This window comes from Cimex lectularius, unplaced genomic scaffold, assembly GCF_000648675.2.
Source record: "Cimex lectularius strain Harlan isolate CLEC.00 unplaced genomic scaffold, Clec_2.1 scaffold37, whole genome shotgun sequence".
Classification (NCBI taxonomy): Eukaryota; Metazoa; Arthropoda; class Insecta; order Hemiptera; family Cimicidae; genus Cimex; species Cimex lectularius.
Genome location: NW_019392682.1, coordinates 1,096,961 through 1,114,765, shown reverse-complemented (window position 1 = coordinate 1,114,765; position 17,805 = coordinate 1,096,961). Strand labels below are relative to the sequence as shown.

General features: G+C 33.1%; 1 protein-coding gene and 1 pseudogene across 3 annotated transcripts in view; one reads left to right on the top strand and one right to left on the bottom strand.

The window, feature by feature from the left end:
* LOC106665538 (steroid receptor seven-up, isoforms B/C) overlaps nucleotides 1-5,767 on the top strand; it is a 142,160-nt gene extending 136,393 nt beyond the window's left edge. For all 3 annotated transcript variants that reach the window (XM_024225675.1, XM_014392019.2, XM_024225676.1), the window contains exon 5: nucleotides 4,199-5,767. In XM_024225675.1, the coding sequence (XP_024081443.1) occupies nucleotides 4,199-4,476 (278 nt within the window). In that variant the 3' untranslated portion in view covers nucleotides 4,477-5,767. The remainder of the gene's footprint in view (nucleotides 1-4,198) is intronic.
* An 8,641-nt stretch (nucleotides 5,768-14,408) lies between these two features.
* On the bottom strand, nucleotides 14,409-16,842 carry LOC106665444 (annotated as a pseudogene).
* Between the last annotated feature and the right edge of the window lie 963 nt (nucleotides 16,843-17,805).

Below are 17,805 nucleotides of genomic sequence, written 5' to 3'. Positions count from 1 at the left end.
TGATAGTTTCATCAAAGTTAAATTGATTTGGGCTGTTCACTACTGCAGTTGTGTTTACCTCAACTTTATTTTTATTAAATTATCTAGTTTTCGTGGTCCGCTTGACTAATTAATATCTTTCAATTAATTACGGTTTTTAGTTGAGATAAAAAAGTCAGTGTCACGAGCGGGATTCGAACCCACGACCTTCTGCTTGATACGCCGCTACTCTACCACTGAGCTATCGTGAGATGGGGAGTTGGTGGCCGAGTGGATCGAAGTCACGATAGCTTAGTGGTAGAGTAGCGGCGTATCAAGTCGAAGGTCGTGGGTTCGAATCCCGCTCGTGACACTGACTTTTTTATATCAACTAAAAACCGTAATTAATTGAAATTTATTTTTATGTTTCTGTGTTATACTACTAGTTGAATTATTTTACTCTTTCATTTTTATTTAGGCCAGCTTACACAAAACACAAAAATCTTAAGTGTAAATTTCGAAGTGTGTTTTAGAGTTCGACCCGATTTCAAGTTTTCCTTTCAATAAGTTTGCTGGTTGATATTGACATTTGCTTACTGTCAGATTTTGTTTCCAAGAGTTGCTCTTTTGTTGACCGACTTTTGACGCCGTTTGGGACGTTCGTCCGTTGTCCAGAGGCAATCTGGAATATGATGCAAATCCAGGTTTAAAGCGGCCATTGTCGGTGGGGTATTACCGATTAGAAACGGGCCTTTTTGGCCAATTAGAACGGTCCGGAGGGTCGTGAGAACTGTCCACATCCAGGACGCCCACCGTCCGGAAGCGGTTCCTGGTAGAAATCCGCGATTATGGACTGATTGCGTTTCTCCTTCGTTTTTTCCCTACCTGTTATTCGAGATGATGGATCAAGGATGGATTGTCTGATGCGGTTAATGATTCGCTGACAAAGCATATCGCCCGGCTGATGAGGTGCCGGCCGTTTATGGGAAGACGAAAACAGTGACGAGGCACGGCTACTAATCAAACTGGAAATTGTGCGATTCAGGGACCTCAACGTTGTCCGCCGATCTCCCCCAAATCGCTTAATTAAACATGAAGCTTAACACTGAACCACCAGATAAGTTCTCCTCTCATTTTAGTTACACCATTCCAATTTGCGAACTTCGTTTTTACAACTTTTCGTCTTATCGCCCTGAACGTTTCCCCAAGGAAATCGAATTTTCTTTTAATCAAAATATTCATTTTCTAAATCGAATTGAGCTTTTTCTAAACGAAAGTGACCATTTTTTAAATCAATTTTTTTTGTAAATGAAAATGTATCTTATCAAAATCAAAACTTTTTTTTTCTTAGCCAGCGTACATTTCAGAAATCAATTTGAGCTTTTTCAAAATCAAACTGTACTTTTTCTAAACAAAATCGGGCTTTTTATAAACCAAAAGGTAATTTTTCTAAATCAAATTGAGTTTTGTCTAAAACAAAGTGTACAATTTTGTAAACGAAATTGTATTTTTTCTAAAACAAAATATACTTTATCTAAATCAAATTGAGTTTGTCTCAAATAAGTGTACTTTTTGTAAATTAAAATGAGCATTTTATAAACCGGCAAGATCATTTTCTAAATCAAATTGAGTTTTTCTCAAATACATTTTCTTTATGAAAATCAAATTGAGCATTTTATAAACCGACACGATCGTTTTCTAAATCAGATTGACCTTTTCATAAATCCTCATGACCATTTTCTTAATCAATTTCTTGAAATTGAGTTTTTATAAAAAACAGGTACGTTTTTTATAATAAATTGAGCTTTTTTAAATCCACATGACCATTTTCTTAATTAATTTTTTTAAATTGAGTTTTTCTAAAAAAAAGGGTCCTTTTTTAAACTAAATTGAGTTTTTTTATAAACCGACGTGACCATTTTCTAAATCAAATTGAATTTTTGTAATGTTTTGACAATTTTCTAAATCAAATTGAGTTTTTTCTAAACCAAATGTACTTTTATAAATCAAATTGAACTTTTAATAAACGAACAAGATCATTTTCTAAATTAAATGGAGTTTTTCTAAACCAAAATGTACATTATGTATAATCATATTGAGCTTTTTCTATACCAAAGGGTAGCTTTTCTAAATCAAAGTGGATTTTTCCCAAAGTAAATTGAACTTTTTCAATGTCAAAGTGTACTTTATTTAAATCAAATTGATTTTTCTAAACTGACATGACCATTTTCTAAATCAAATTGATTTTTTTTCTAAAACAAAGTGTACTTTTTCTAAATCATGTTGAGCTTTTTCAGAACCAAAACGTAATTTTTTCTAAATATAGTTGAGCTTTTTTTAAGGCCGTCTTACAACCTTGCGTCTTGAAATGGGCATCCTGTGAGCTATACGCGGGATTACAGCTTTGCGGTTTCTCCCTCAATGCCACCATTGATTAGTCAATATACACATTTTGCCTTCTAATTCCTCGGAGAGGCTAGATAAGGTATTTTGGAAAAATTGAAAGAAAAACTACTACTTCTCGTTTTACGACTATTTCACATCGGTAAAAAACGGAAGTGTCTAGATAAATTAACCGTTTTAAAATCAGCTTCGATTATAAGTCGGCAACGATCATTTATTTTATTTACGTTATAAATGTGAAACGATTTTCAAATTGGAAAACATCCGGGAATAATTACTGAGTTAAATTAGTTAAAAAATCAGTTAAATTTAGTTAATGCACATAGCTTTTTAAGAAATTTTCTTAGTAAGTGAGAAAATATTTTGGGACGCATTTTTGTTTCTAATTTAACTTTTTCAACTTTTATTGCAACAATTCCAAGAAATCTTTAGAATTTTATTTATACCAGATATACATAAAAAAAATTTAGAATTTTTTTATATGAGATACACAAAAAAGCTTCAGAATTTTATGTATATGAGATATACACAAAAATCTAGAAATTTATGCATATGAGATATACACAAAAAATCTTTAGAATTTTATGTATATGAGATATACACAAAAAATCTTCAGAATTGTATGTATATGAGATATACACAAAAATCTAGAAATTTATGTATATGAGATATACTTAAAAAAAACTAGAATTTTATGTATATTAGATATACACAAAAAATCTTTAGAATTTTATGTATATGAGATATACACAAAACTCTTTAGAATTCTATGTGTATATCTCGTATACATAAATTTCTAAAGATTTTTGTGTATATCTTATGTACATAAAATTCTAAAGATTTTTTGTGTATATCTCATATACATAAAATTCTAGACTTTTTGTGTATATCTTATAATATAAACACAAAAAATCTTTGAAATTTATGTGTATGAGATATACACAAAAAATCTTTAGAATTTTATGTATATAAGATATACACAAAACATCTTTAGAAATTTATGTAAATGAGATATAAACAAAAAAATCTTTAGGACTTTTTATGTATATGAGATATACACAAAAATCTTTAGAAATTTATGTATGTGAGATATACACAAAAAATCGTTAGAAATTTATGTATATGAGATATACACAAAAAAATCGTTAGAAATGTATGTATATGAGATATAAACACAACAAATCTTTAGGATTTTTATGTATATGAGATATACACAAAAAATCTTTAGAATTTTATATATATGAGATATACACCAAAAATCTTTAGAAATTTATGTATATGAGATATACACAAAAAATCCTTAGAAATTTATGTATATGAGATATACACAAAAAATCGCTATAAATTTATGTATATGAGATATACACAAAAAATCTTTACAAATTTATGTATATGAGATATACACAAAAAATCTTTAGGATTTTTATGTATATGAGATATACACAAAAAAAATCCTTGGAATCGTATGCATAAGAGTTATACAAAAAATCTTTAGGATTTTTTATGTATATGAGATATACACAAAAAATCTTTAGAATTTTAAGTATATTAGATATACACAATAACTTCAGATGCATACGATTTTCATTAATTCACTTATATTTGTAATATTTATAAAGAAAATTCCTTTAATTTTTTACGCGTATTTTTTAAATATTTATACAACTAGTTGCTTGGTGGTGTTTTAACTTTTTAAAATGTAGTTTTGTCCATATTGTCTGCCTATCCTCGCAGTTTTGTCTGACCTAAAGGATCGAAAATAGCCAAACTAAGGTTCATCACTCTGCAGACCGCCAACCTTACAATTTATTAAATTTTTTATGTGTTTTTGTTACAGATGCCTGCGGGTTGTCAGACGTCGCCCACATCGAATCCCTTCAGGAGAAGTCGCAATGCGCACTTGAGGAATACTGCCGCACCCAATACCCAAACCAGCCGACCAGATTCGGAAAACTGCTTCTGCGGCTCCCCTCGCTCAGGACGGTCAGTTCGCAGGTCATCGAACAGCTATTCTTCGTCCGACTCGTCGGCAAGACGCCCATCGAGACCCTCATCCGCGACATGCTCCTTTCCGGCAACAACTTCAACTGGCCTTACACCATGAACACCATGTGACACAGCTTTTGGAGGCACCTCGCTTCCTAGGCCCTCTAGTCGACAAAACAAATTAACTGTTAAACGAAAAAATGCGCCGCCTCCTCCAGTTACCAAGACCTTTCACGAGATGTACTTAAGGGTCGAGTTAGACGGTTTCGATACGTCAACGAGCTGCATTTTCGTACATGGTACATGTGTTTATAGGGCCTACAACCGGGTATTAGGTGTCGTGTAAATAAAACAAAAAATACTATATAAATATATACATAAATATGTAGATAGTGTACAATTAAAAGTAGTTTAACTTGTTCCCGTCTATTTCGCGGGAACTGTAATCTCAATATTTTCGTAAAGGGTTGAATTTAAATAAAAGAAAATATTCAGGCTACGATTCCCGTAGTTTTTTTCCCCATTGTATATAAATTTTGCTCATGTTTTCTGTTAAGCTAAAAGCCTTAAGGCGAGTTTACTGTTTTTGTCATAAAAGTGTTCATTTACAATAAACAAAAAAATACAAAAAAAAAATTGTACATTTTATATCAAATATATTTATATTGAATAGTTGATAAGCTTCTATATTATGATTTGTAGTTACCAGTCCTTAATTTGTTAGTGAGTTTATCAGGCGTTGCATAATATATTTTGTTAAAAAGTATATTTTTTACCCCGGAAATCGTATGAACGGCACAAAAGAAAAATTCCACACTCTCAGGAATATTTTTTAATTTTGAGTCTAATCATATTACTTGATTAAATTAAGAGATGGTAAGTTAATCGAAGACTGATTGTAAATTGTTTGGTTTGGTTTATTCGCGATTTCTCATGTAACGTGTTTTTTTTATATACATTGATAGTCAGATCTGATCCCGAAGATTTGCGAAAAATTTAAATTTTCAAAGAAAAAAAACGAAGTTCATAGTTTTCAAAAAAATCCAGTCTATGATGGAACACAAATTGTTTGCTCATTGTATATTAAAATAAATTTATCGTGTCCATTGAGATCTATTGTACTTGTAAGAAAAAAGTAGACAATATATTTAAAAAAAATACCTATATTGTTTTAATATTGTACAAAACTTTGCTATTTCTCACCGTATAAATGAACCACCGAATTCATGTTTCCTTTTTACTTTTTATGTTATTTCTTTTTTATTTTGTTTTGGAAGAATTATTATAGAAATAAGTTGTGAAAGAGATATCAGATGAAAATTTATCTATATCATATAAATATATAAATATATATATTTCCTATGTACAGAGTACCGTTGCAATGAACATACCGAAATATATAAGAAAACTTATTTGTAAAGGACGTCTCTATTTTCCTTCACCCCAGCCCCATTTTTAAAATTTATTTTAAATTCGATTAATTCAGGTTTTTAGTTGAGATAAAAAAATCAGTGTCACGAGCGGGATTCGAACCCACGACCTTCTGCTTGATACGCCGCTACTCTACCACTTGAGCTATCGTCAACCTTTTGAATTTTCCCTCCTTTTTGGGATTCGAATCCCGCTCGTGACACTGACTTTTTTTTCTCAACTAAAAACCTTAATTAATTGAATGATATTAATTGGTCAAGCGGATCACGAAAACTAGTGAATTATTTTAAATTTATGATCATGCATACTCAACGAGCACAAATAATTTACAGGTAAATAAAATTAAAATTTATAACGATATGACAAAAAATCTAAATTATAGTGTCTGTAATTAAATCAATCGTGGAAAACTTTTTGATTATCGTCGACAAAAATTACCGAACCCCACTTCTTTATCAACATAGATTCTGATTTGATCCACTGGTCTATAATACTCTGGAATGACATATTCTGAGAATCGTAATTTTATTTTTAAAGTAGTAGCTTATTTTTCAGGAGAATTTTGATCAAGAGAAAGGGTTAAAAGGATACAAAAATCAGGAATTCCATAAATTTATACATGATTTTATTTTTATTTTTTTGGAATGAAAATAAATATGAAAAACAAACCTTTGTTTGTTGTTTTTATATAATGTGAATTACATATATTCTTTGTACATATCGAACATAGAAACAAAGACAGGGAACAGATAGGAAGTGAGAGAGGTAAAGAGAAAAGAAAGAGAAAGTGAGAGAGGTATAGAGGGAAAAGAAAGAGAGAGGCAGATAAGAAAGAGAGATAGAGAGAGAAGCAAAGGAAAAAAGAGAGAAGGCCGAGAAGAAAAAGAAAGATTGTGTGAGAGAGAGAGACAGGCGGGCATAGTCAGAGAGAGAGAAGCAAAAAAGAAAGATGGTGAGACAGAGAGAGATAAAGAGAGAGAGGGAGAGAGAGAGACGTTGGTTCAATTTGATTTAATCTTCGATATACAACTTGGACATGTTAAATATGAATGTCTACTTTCTTTTCGTAAAAGTGCATTATTTTTGAAGAAAAATTAGCTTTGTTTACTGAAAATGGGTCTATTCGTTTAGAAGTTAGACAGTTGTTTAATTTAAGTAAAGAGGGTATTTGAAAGAAAGAGAGAAAGAGAGAGAGGGAAACAGACAGACAAGAAGGGACAGAAAGAAGAAAAGAAAGTAGGATTGTGATGGAGAGACAGGCAGAAAGAAAGAGAAAGAAGAAAAACAAGATTGTGAGACAAAGAGAGAGAATTGAATTGAATTGTTGAATTGAAACGCTTTATTTATAATACAGAAAGATAAAGAAAGAGGCAAAGAGAGAGAGAGAGAGAGAGAGAGAGAGAGAAGAGAAGAAAGAAACATTGTGAGAGAGAGAGACCTTTATACAATTTGATTTAATCTTCGATAAATGGAGGACACAACTTTGACATTTTTTATAGGAATTTCTACTTTCTTTTCGTAAAAATGCATTATTTTTTAAGAAAAATTAGCTTGTTATTTTCTAAAAATGGGACTACATATTCGTTCAGAAGTTAGAAAGTTGTTTAATATAAATAAAGGTGGTGTATCAAAGCGAAAGGAAAAGACAATACATGAAAGAAAGAGTTTGAGAGAAAGAAAATTGAATTGAAACGCTTTATTTATAATAAAGAGATAGAGAAAGAGAGATAGGAAGAATAAGGCAGACAGACAGAAATATATATTATAGATAGACAGATAGAGAGGAGTAAGTGTGAGCGAGAGTCAGTCATATATGTAGTTTCAGAGGAAAAGAGAGAAATAGAGAAAAATATACAGAGAGATAGAGAGAGAGAAAGAGAGTTTGAATGATATACAGAAGGAAAGAATGTTATTATGATGAAGAGACGAAAAGCCTTGTGATCAATGATATAGAGTTGATCGACCAGCTGTTATTCAACGATATATTTGGTAGGATCGGGAAATGTGGTCTAATTCTCTAATTCGCTTTATTTATAATAAAGAGAGAGCAAAAGGGAGAGAGAGAGAGAGAGTGAGAGGGAGGGAGGGAGAAACAGACAAACAGGAAGAGACAGAAAGAAGAAAAGGAAGAAAGATTGTGATAGAGAGACAGAGAGTCAGAGGGATAGAGAACAGAAGAAAAGAGAGACCTGTGAAAAATGATGAAACTAAGGTGGTTCTATAGGTCTGTGATAATAGTTTGTAAAAAGTGCCATTTATTTATTTATTAAAAAACATCGTATTTATTATAGGAAATGACAAAAAGAGAGAAAATAAATTTATACATGTTGATAAGAGAAAACAATTTGAAATACTGACAGAGAATCTAGCCCTGAGGAAGGTGAAATAAAACAACGAAAACTTGGCGTAGATTCAACACCAGAACATTCATTGAACCCCGATCCTACCAAATATATTGTTGAAAGAAAGAAAGTAACCAAATGTTTGAAATAGTATAAAATGTGTTCACAATATTTATATATTTTATTGTACTAATATGACACTTTGTCGAATTTGATTACAAGAATCTATGATAACATAAATTTTACACACAAAAAAAAGAGTAAAACTATCCAATGATTTACACTATAATGTTAGACTTCGTCGACTTTGATTCAAAGAATCTATGATAACATAAATTTTACACAAAAAAAAAGAATAAAACTATCCAATGATTTACATTATAATTTTAGACTTTGTCGACTTTGATTCAAAGAATCTATGATAACGTAAATTTTACACACAAAAAAAAAAGAGTAAAACTATCCAATGATTTACATTACAATTTTACGAAAATTTAGAAGATATACTCATTATAATGACTGTTGAATATACTTTTATTAAAATTTAATATTACATATTTGTATATTACAAAAATAGACAGGAACAATCCATAAACAAAACAACAAACCCGGGGGGGCGTCGGTGGCCGCAAAGGTTTAGGCGTTGACACGGCGCTCATCACTGTAAGGTAAAGTTCCCGGGTTCGAATCCAGCAGCTCTGCTTCGAACCCGACATACTTACAACTGGGCTTTTTTTCAAAAACACCGGCACCCTCAAGGTTGATATATGACCTCTGCTGTTACAAACCCTCGTTAGAAAATAAAAATAAAATCTAACACTTTACAGAAATACTTTACTCCCAGCTTTCCCTTATCATTAAGGTATACTTAATTTTGCCTTTTTCAATTTTATTTATTTGTTTGAAGGCTAAAAAGTTGGGGGGTTGATTTAGAATTTTGACAAGCCTTTCCTTCACAGTAACTAAAAAAAAACCAGACTTGATCCACCAACAGACAAAGATACATTCGAACCCCTCCCTCCTCTTATCACCTTATCAAAAAGACCACTTCACAGAAATCTCACTGAAGATGGCGAAATAAAGACACGTGTGACCGACCAACCCAGCGAGGTAGGCCAGACCAAAATGACTCAAATTGGAACTTAAACACTTCTCATACCACACGGAAAACCTTACTATACAGGGTGTGTTTAACTTCTGCCCCCTTATATTTTTTTATTGGGACATTTGTTATGGCAAGAATTTTCGATTTACTATTTGGTATTTATAGCAGATGTCCATAGTCTTATAAATTACCAGGAGAAAATTATAATAAATAGTTCCGTCTGTGCTAGTTTCGCCTACTGAGAAAACTGTAATTGGGTCTGTTCGGTGGTTAAACGGCTTCCAATTAATTACAAGAGATTATGGCCGTTTCGACTTGAACTTACAAAGTTTAAACCGTATCCCATTGTCTTTTGTATCGGCGGAATCGTACGGACAATGGCAAACAACTCCTTGGGGGCTGTTGTATTCTTGCAGAACTGCAAGAATGGTTCGGCTTCGCACTTAGCGACATCAACTGGTTGATGATACGCCTGTTCAATTTCACAGCCTGATTAATAACAAAGGACCGTCGCGTTTCCAGCCATTTCCATGAGCATATAGATACGACCAGTGCAATCATAGCATTATTGTTAAATTATTTAATAGCATTTATTATATTACTTCTATAACATTTATTAAAATATTTCAAACAATACATTATTCCTTTTTTTAACATTCTAATAACTGTTTCATAAAAAACTGTAATTTAATCAAATCACTAATCATTTAAGAAATAAAATTTGAGTGTCATTTGACAAATTATTTAAACATCATTTACCAATTGGATCCAGATTATATTACAACTATTTCAGGTCTTATAAAAGCCGTATCGTCTTAAAAAATTTAACGTATTCCACCCTACATTATAACATGAGACACCTAAGTAGTATTTTTAAATAAAAATATTATATTTTTACGGTTTGGCTACCTTCATAAGCCAATATGTAAAATTCTCTCGTTCTTTCTTTCTCTCTCACTCATATACACTCAATCTCTCTCTCTTTCTCTTTCTCTTTCAAATACTCCCTTTATTTATATAAAAAAAATTTCGTAACATCCAGACTCATTTTCAGGAAGCAAAGCTCATTGTAATAAAGAGAGAATAAAGGTCCCTCACTCTTTCTCACTCACTCACTCTCTCTCTCTCTCTCTCTCTCTCTCTCTCTTTCACACTCATTCTCTCTCTCTCTTTCTCTTTCAAATACTCCCTTTATTTATACAAAAAAACTTCGTAACATCCAAACTCATTTTCAGGAAACAAAACTCATTTTAATAAAGAGAGAATAAAGGTCCCTCACTCTTTCTCACTCACTCACTCTCTCTCTCTCTCTCTCTCTCTCTCTCTCTCTTCTCACTCACTCACTCACTCACTCATTCTCTCTCTCTCTTTCTCTTTCAAATACTCCCTTTATTTATATAAAAAAACTTCGTAACATCCAGACTCATTTTCAGGAAGCAAAGCTCATTTTAATAAAGAGAGAGTAAAGGTCCCACACACTTTCTCACTCACTCTCTTTCTCTTTCTTTCTTTCATTCTATTTCTCTTTCAAATATGCCCTCTAATTATATTAAATAACTTCTTGACATCTGAACGATTCCCATTTTAGGAAACAAAGTTTTTTTCTTGATCACAACTTATTAATGATTATCTATTCAAAAAGTGAATTTTTTTTCAATAAAAATGAGCTTTGTTTCCTAAAAATGAGACTATTTGTTTGGATGTCACTCACTTTTTGGATAGGGTTCATGTTTAAAAAGTCAAAGTTGTGCTCTCTGTATTTCCGAGATTAAATCAAATTGAATAAAGGTCTAACTCTCTCTCTCACTCTCTCTATCTTTCTCTCTCTTTCTCTTTCTCTCTCTTTCCATCCCTCTCTTTCTCTCTCTTTTCATTCTTTCTTTCTTTCATTATATTTTGCTTTCTCTTTCAAATATTCCTTTTTTTATATTCTACAACTCCCTTACATCCAAACGAATAGTCTCATTTTTAAGAAACAAGGCTTGTTTCAATAAAGAGAGAATAAAGTTCTCTCTCTTTGTTTTTGTTTTTCTTTGTTTCTTCCTTTCTTTCATTATATCTTTCTTTCTCTTTCAAATATTCCCTTTATTTATATTCTACAACTCCCTTACATCAAAACGAAGAGTCTCATTTTTAAGAAACAAAGCTCATTTCAATAAAGAGAGAATAAAGGTCTCTCTCTCTCTCTCTCTCTCTCTCTCTCTCTCTCCCTCTCTCTATCTCTCTCTCTCTATCTATCTATCTATCTCTATCTCTCTCTATCTTCTATATATCTCTCTCTCAGATCACACACACACACTCACTCACACTCACTCACACTCTCTCCCTCACTCTTTCCCTCTCTTTCTTTTCCCTTTCTCTTTCAAATACTCCCTTTAATTATATTAAACTACTTCCAAACATCTGGACGAGTCCCATTTTTAGAAAACAAAGTTGTTTTTTTTCTTGAACACAACTTTGACTTTTTAAACATGATTATCTATGTATTATTTTTCAATAAAAATGAGCGTTGTTTTTTAAAAATGAGACTTCGTTTGGATGTCACACAATTTTTGGATACAGTCATGTTTAAAAAGTCAAAGTTGTGCCCTCTATATTTCCAAGATAAGTCAAATTGAAAAATGGTCCCACAGACTCTCCCTCTCCCTCCCTCACTCTCTCNTCTCTCTCTCTCTCTCTCTCTCTCTCTCTCTCTCTCTCTTTTTCCCTCTCTTTCTTTTTCCCTTTCTCATTCAAATACTCCCCTTAATTATATCAAACTACTTCCTAACATCTGGACGAGTCGCATTTTTAGGAAACGAAGTTTATTTTCTTTAAAATATGATACACTTTTTTGATAGATATTCATGTTTAAAATGGCAAAGTTGGGCCCACTATATTTCCAAGATTTAATCGAATTGAATAAATGTCTCACTCTCTCACTCTCTTTCCTCTACTCTCTCCATCTAATGCCTCGTCTCGCCGTTTTTACTCTCACATATGGTGGCATCGCCATCTTCAGTGATGAAGTAAATCTCACTCCTTCTAAGATGTGCGTAATGGGCATGGACAATTTTATATAAATATTTTTTAAAAGCTATTACAGCACGCTTATCTAATGATCAGAGCAACGACCTTACCGGCCCTCCGTTCCAAAAGATAAACACACCACGGCTTGATTCATAACGGCTATGGCACTTTCATTACATATTCCTATTACGGTCGTCATATGATGATTCATGCTCGCACTCGTGCTTTTCCCGTGCTCAGCCTTGGCCTCAAATTGATTTAAGCGGCTTTTGAAGCCGAACTCCAAACACAAAAATGCAATTCAGGCCGGGATAAGACTGAAACAACTTTTTTTTGTAATTTATACAAGATTTCGGAATGCATTCAATGTCTTATTACTCTGTACGTGTTGTTTTTTTAACATTTTTAGCATGGTAATAATAGTATATGACTAAGGGAAAAGAGAGGAAGAAACTTTTGAAAAACACTTTTTTATTTCAATGGCGAAATGAAGACTCATCTGAATGACTAACCCAGCGAGGGTAGGTAGATCAAAACGATCGCTGACGGTCAAAATCTATAAATTTCAAGAAATCTTACAGTTGAACTAGATATACTCAGAGTGACAGGATTGGGCGGACTTAATCTCGTGTTTATAAAAAGCTTTCTTGAGTGTACGCAATGCAGACTCCTTGACTTCCCACGTCCAAAAAAACCATAAAAGTGTATTAAGTGTTACGCAAAACCCTAAATAAACTTTTACACCATGCTTTAGGCGGACTACCTTGTCGTTCTAAGCATACATAAAACACTCTTTTATTTTATAACTTGTAAGCCAGGGTAGCCGCAACGGTTTAGGCGTTGATACGGCGCTCATCACTGTAAGGTAAAGGTCCCGGGTTCGAACCAGCGGCCCTGCATTCGAACCCGACATACTTACAAATGAGGTTTGTTGTTTATTGTTAGGTTTAAATATTTAAAACCAATTTGTATTGAGATTAATCTTTTTAAAGAATAAATATTAAAACGTTGAAGACCCTCCAATTCATTTAATGCCTTAAAGAGATTATTGGTCCTCCGGGCTGGATTAATGTTATCCTTCTAGACATTACGTAATGATTCCAATTAAGGTGACTTGATGGGGGCGTCGGTGGCCGCAACGGTTTCGGCGTTCATCACTGTAAGGTAAAGGTCCCGGGTTCGAATCCAGCGGCCCTGCATTCGAACCCGACATACTTACAAATGAACTTTTTCAAAAACATCGCACCCTGACGGTTGCTAGACCTCTGCTGTTGCGAACCCTCGTAAAAAAAATTAATAAAAATTAGTAAGCCAGTATTAATTTATTTATCGCCTGCCTTTCTTCTATGGCTTTTAGCATTTCGATGTCGCCAACAGGAAATGTTTTGCAAAATAAAACATCATTCATAATTTATTTTTCCCTCTCGAAGGTGGGTTAAAAGGTCATCTCAAAAAAACAACAACCAGTTTTTCTTTCAACCCACAACGTTTCGGATTTATTTTAATCCTTCCTCAGGTAAGTTAACGCAGTGGTCGTCAGTCATTAATATTTTGTAACAGTTTATTTTAAAAAAGAGCCAGTGTTGTATATATTTAAGTCTTTAAGACTCCGAACAAACGTTTTAATATTTTGAACCTGACTAGTTTTTTGATGTAAGTAGCTGTGCTCACCGGTAAAATATGTTTGTCCACTTTATTAAGATAATTGGGAAAAACATTGTTTCTTCTACATTTTATCAAAATTCTATCTTGAGTTGGGCGTTTAATAACTTATTATTTAGTGAAGACCATTTCTTAAAACTTGACATTACTTATGTTCCGCGTTCCTCAGCAATCTGTCTGTACATACCTCCTCCCCGATGGGCAGTACTGGCATGTCCGTTGATATTTCCCGTGATTAGAGAAACGATGTTTTCTTATATTTCGACCTCAACAGTTTAACTTATGATTTTTCCTTCTCGAAGGTGGGATAATAGGTCATCTCAAAAAAACAACAACCAGTTTTTCTTTCAACCCAAATGTTTCGGATTTATTTTAATCCTTCCTCAGGTGAGTTAACTCAGTGGTCGTTAGTCATTAATGTTTTGTAACAGTTTATTTTAAAAAAGAGCCAGTGTGGTACATATTTAAGTCTTTCATACTCCGAACGAATGTTTTAATAATAAGTCAGCCCCTCAAAACAAGATACAAGTAAAAGTTCTTATAAAAAGAATATTTATATATTCAGACAAAAAGACAAAAGCGAAACCTCTTCTATATTCAACGTTGAAACCTGAAACTAATTCAGACTCTCCTTCAGCAAAATCGAACGGAGAACGATTGGTTTCTGCTAAGCAAAAAATATATCAAGAACTGAAAACAGGAAAAGAAAAAAACTCAAACAAAATATTTTGCTGAAAAATTGTAAAATCAATAAAATAAAATCCCCCAACCAAAAAAACCACTCCTAAGGCCAATAAAGCCATTCTGACCTCATAGGAAATGGTCTGGGCTACAGAACGAAGAGACCCTAATATAGTATAATTAGAATTTGAAGATCAACCACTAATTATTACCCCATAAACCCCTATGCCTAAACACACTATCATAAACAAAAACCCAAAACTAAAAAAGTATACATTTACTAAAAATGGAAACAAGCATCACAATATAAAAGATAAAATTATTATAAGTATAGGAGAACAATAATAAATAAAAAATTAGACAAACAAGGATATCTTTGTTCTTTAAAAAATAGCTTTAACCCATCAGAAAAAGGCTGTAATAGCCCTATCAAACCTACTTTATTAGGACCTGAATATAGCCTAAAACCTTAAACTTTTTTTTTTTTTTTTATGACACCTATTATCTCACCTTCGAGAAGGAAAAATCATAAGTTAAACTGTTGAGGTCGAAATATAAGAAATCATTCATAACTCCAAGCTTATTCGTTATAAACACACCGAAGCCTATGTTCATTTGAATGAGTCTCATCCTAAAAAGAAGGGCATTCGCAGTCTCTGGACATGTAAAAACGATATATTCTAAACGATGGGATAAAAACGTTAAAGAAATTAAATACCTAGGAGTTACAAAAATTTTATATCGACCTCTCATATAAACCTTCCAACAAAGCCCTCCAGATAATCCATGAACTAAAAAAACACTAAAATCTTCTGGGGGCTTGGGCAACAAGCCTTGAAAACTATACACGAAACTGTTACATTACCAACAACGACTTACGCAGCACACATATGGTACGAAGGATTAAAAATAAAAAGCATCTTGAAAAAAATAAGATGACGTCTGATCGCAATAATTACGATAAAAGGATACGAACCATACGATTTCAGCCTGTACTATAGCAAATATTCTGCCGATAGACCTGAAATTGTAATTGGAAAATCAAATTCATACAAAAACAAGAAGTGGAATCTATAGGATCTGGGAGAATATGATAGGATCAAATTTAAAGAATACACCCAGCAAAAATCACAGAGATGGACTAGGTGTTTATTGTTCCCCATGCACAGCAACCATCCGGTTTTGTACTTTCTCCTAGTTCTTTAGTTCAGTCAATTTGATCCTTCTTTTAAAGATCATTGTCATTGCTAAAATTCCTTTTCCTGGGTTTTCTTTGTATCCCAGGTTGTCTGTATTGATCAGGTACTAACATTAGAAGATATGGTCTGCTGTTTCTTCCCTTCATTGCATAACCTACAAATTGGTCATCATTCAATATGCCCAGGTTGTGTAAATATTTTCTTCAGTGACCAGTAAGTAGTCTATTGCCCATCAGAGTTTAGCAGCTGCAGCAATGAGTTTGGCAGTCTTGCAGGTTGTCTTAGCATAAGCTTACTGTGCCTAGCGCCCCGAGTTTATTCAATCCCCCTTTTTTTTGTCTTTTTTGGATCCATTCTGTGATGGATGATTCTGTTTTTGTTGTCCCCAGTGTAGGTTCAGGGCCTATATATGGCCTTGCAGATCCTTCTCTGGCTAGAGCGTCTGCCTTTTCGTTACTCAAAATTTGTTTCTGTCTTAATACTCAAGATATCAGGGTGTTTCTGCAGGTTTTGGAGATTTTATATGCATTCACTGACTAGTAATGATATAATTTCTTTACATGTTAATACTCTAATAGCTGCTCAATTATCCAATCTTATGGGGATTTTTTGCCAGTGTAACTTTTTTAAATTTTCTAAGATAAGCATTGATGGCATGAGATTTATCGTTGGTTTCGCTTATTTCCATTTAAAACTGTATTCATATGACTTTCTTGATAAACTGCAGCAATCTAGGGAATAGAGAAATAGATAGAGATAAATGAGACAGCCTCATGCTGACACCTCGACCTGAGTAGATCTGTTATGCTCTATTTTTATACACACTGGTCAGCTTCAAGTTACTAGTCAACTTCATAGTCCGGTGACTCGTTAGGATCTTGCTCACAGATTTTCCTCTCCTCGTTGCAAGAATACACACCTACCTAGACCCTCACAAAAGTATAAAATGTGTTCTGCGGTTCCTTCAATATTTCTTGTCAGTACTATCTGGAGCATGTGCTCTTCTATTTTTGTACTCACTGGTCAGCTTCAAGTTGCTAGTCAACTCCACAACCTGATGGCTCATTAGGATCTTGCTCGCAGGTTTTCCTCTCCTCGTTGCAAGAATACGCACCTACCTAGACCCTCACAAAAGTATAAAATGTGTTCTGCGGTTCCTTCAATATTTCTTCTATCAGTACTATCTGGAGTATGTGCTCTTCTATTTTTGTACTAACTGGTCAGCTTCAAGTTGCTAGTCAACTCCACAAACCTGATGGCTCATTAGGATCTTGCTCGCAGGTTTTCCTCTCCTCGTTGCAAGAATACGCGCCTACCTAGACCCACACAAAAGCATAAAATGTGTTCCGCGGTTCCTTCAATATTTCTTCTGTCAGTACTATCCGATGCATGTGCCTTCTTAGGCAGCAGTGCCCTGTCAGGTGTCCAACCAGAATCTTGGACTGTTGCCGTTACCTTCTAGTAATTCCTTTAAAAATCTGTTAATCTTCCCATGCCTCTTACCTGGGGGTGTTGCTCCAAGTTTTAGACTCATTAAAGATTTTTTTAATTTATCCTTTTTTGTGACATTTTATCTAGGGAATATAAAACACTCAATATTTGTTTTTACACACAATTTTAATACAATTATTTAACATGTTCTAACACTACGTTTGGAAAAGACAAAAACAAACTGTGGGCATTAACATATAAATACCAAAATGGCCGAACGGATTTATGGTAGACACTGAGATTCCATTATTAATTAAAGTACAACATTGTAACACTTTGCCTGCATTAAAATATTAAATTGGTAACTACATAATTTTATCAAAGCCCATTTTATCTTACAAAAGCTTTGACTAACAATTTGAAAAACTTACCATTTGCGATTTTTTATTAAAACCAGTTAAATTCTAACATTCCCTCCGAAATAACATTATTAGAACTAAAATCAATTCATGTTTTTTTTAATAAAATAGCATCCAAAAATTGAGGAAATTTGACGACTAATTTTTCTAAGGCTAATTACCATCAAAATAGATTTTCT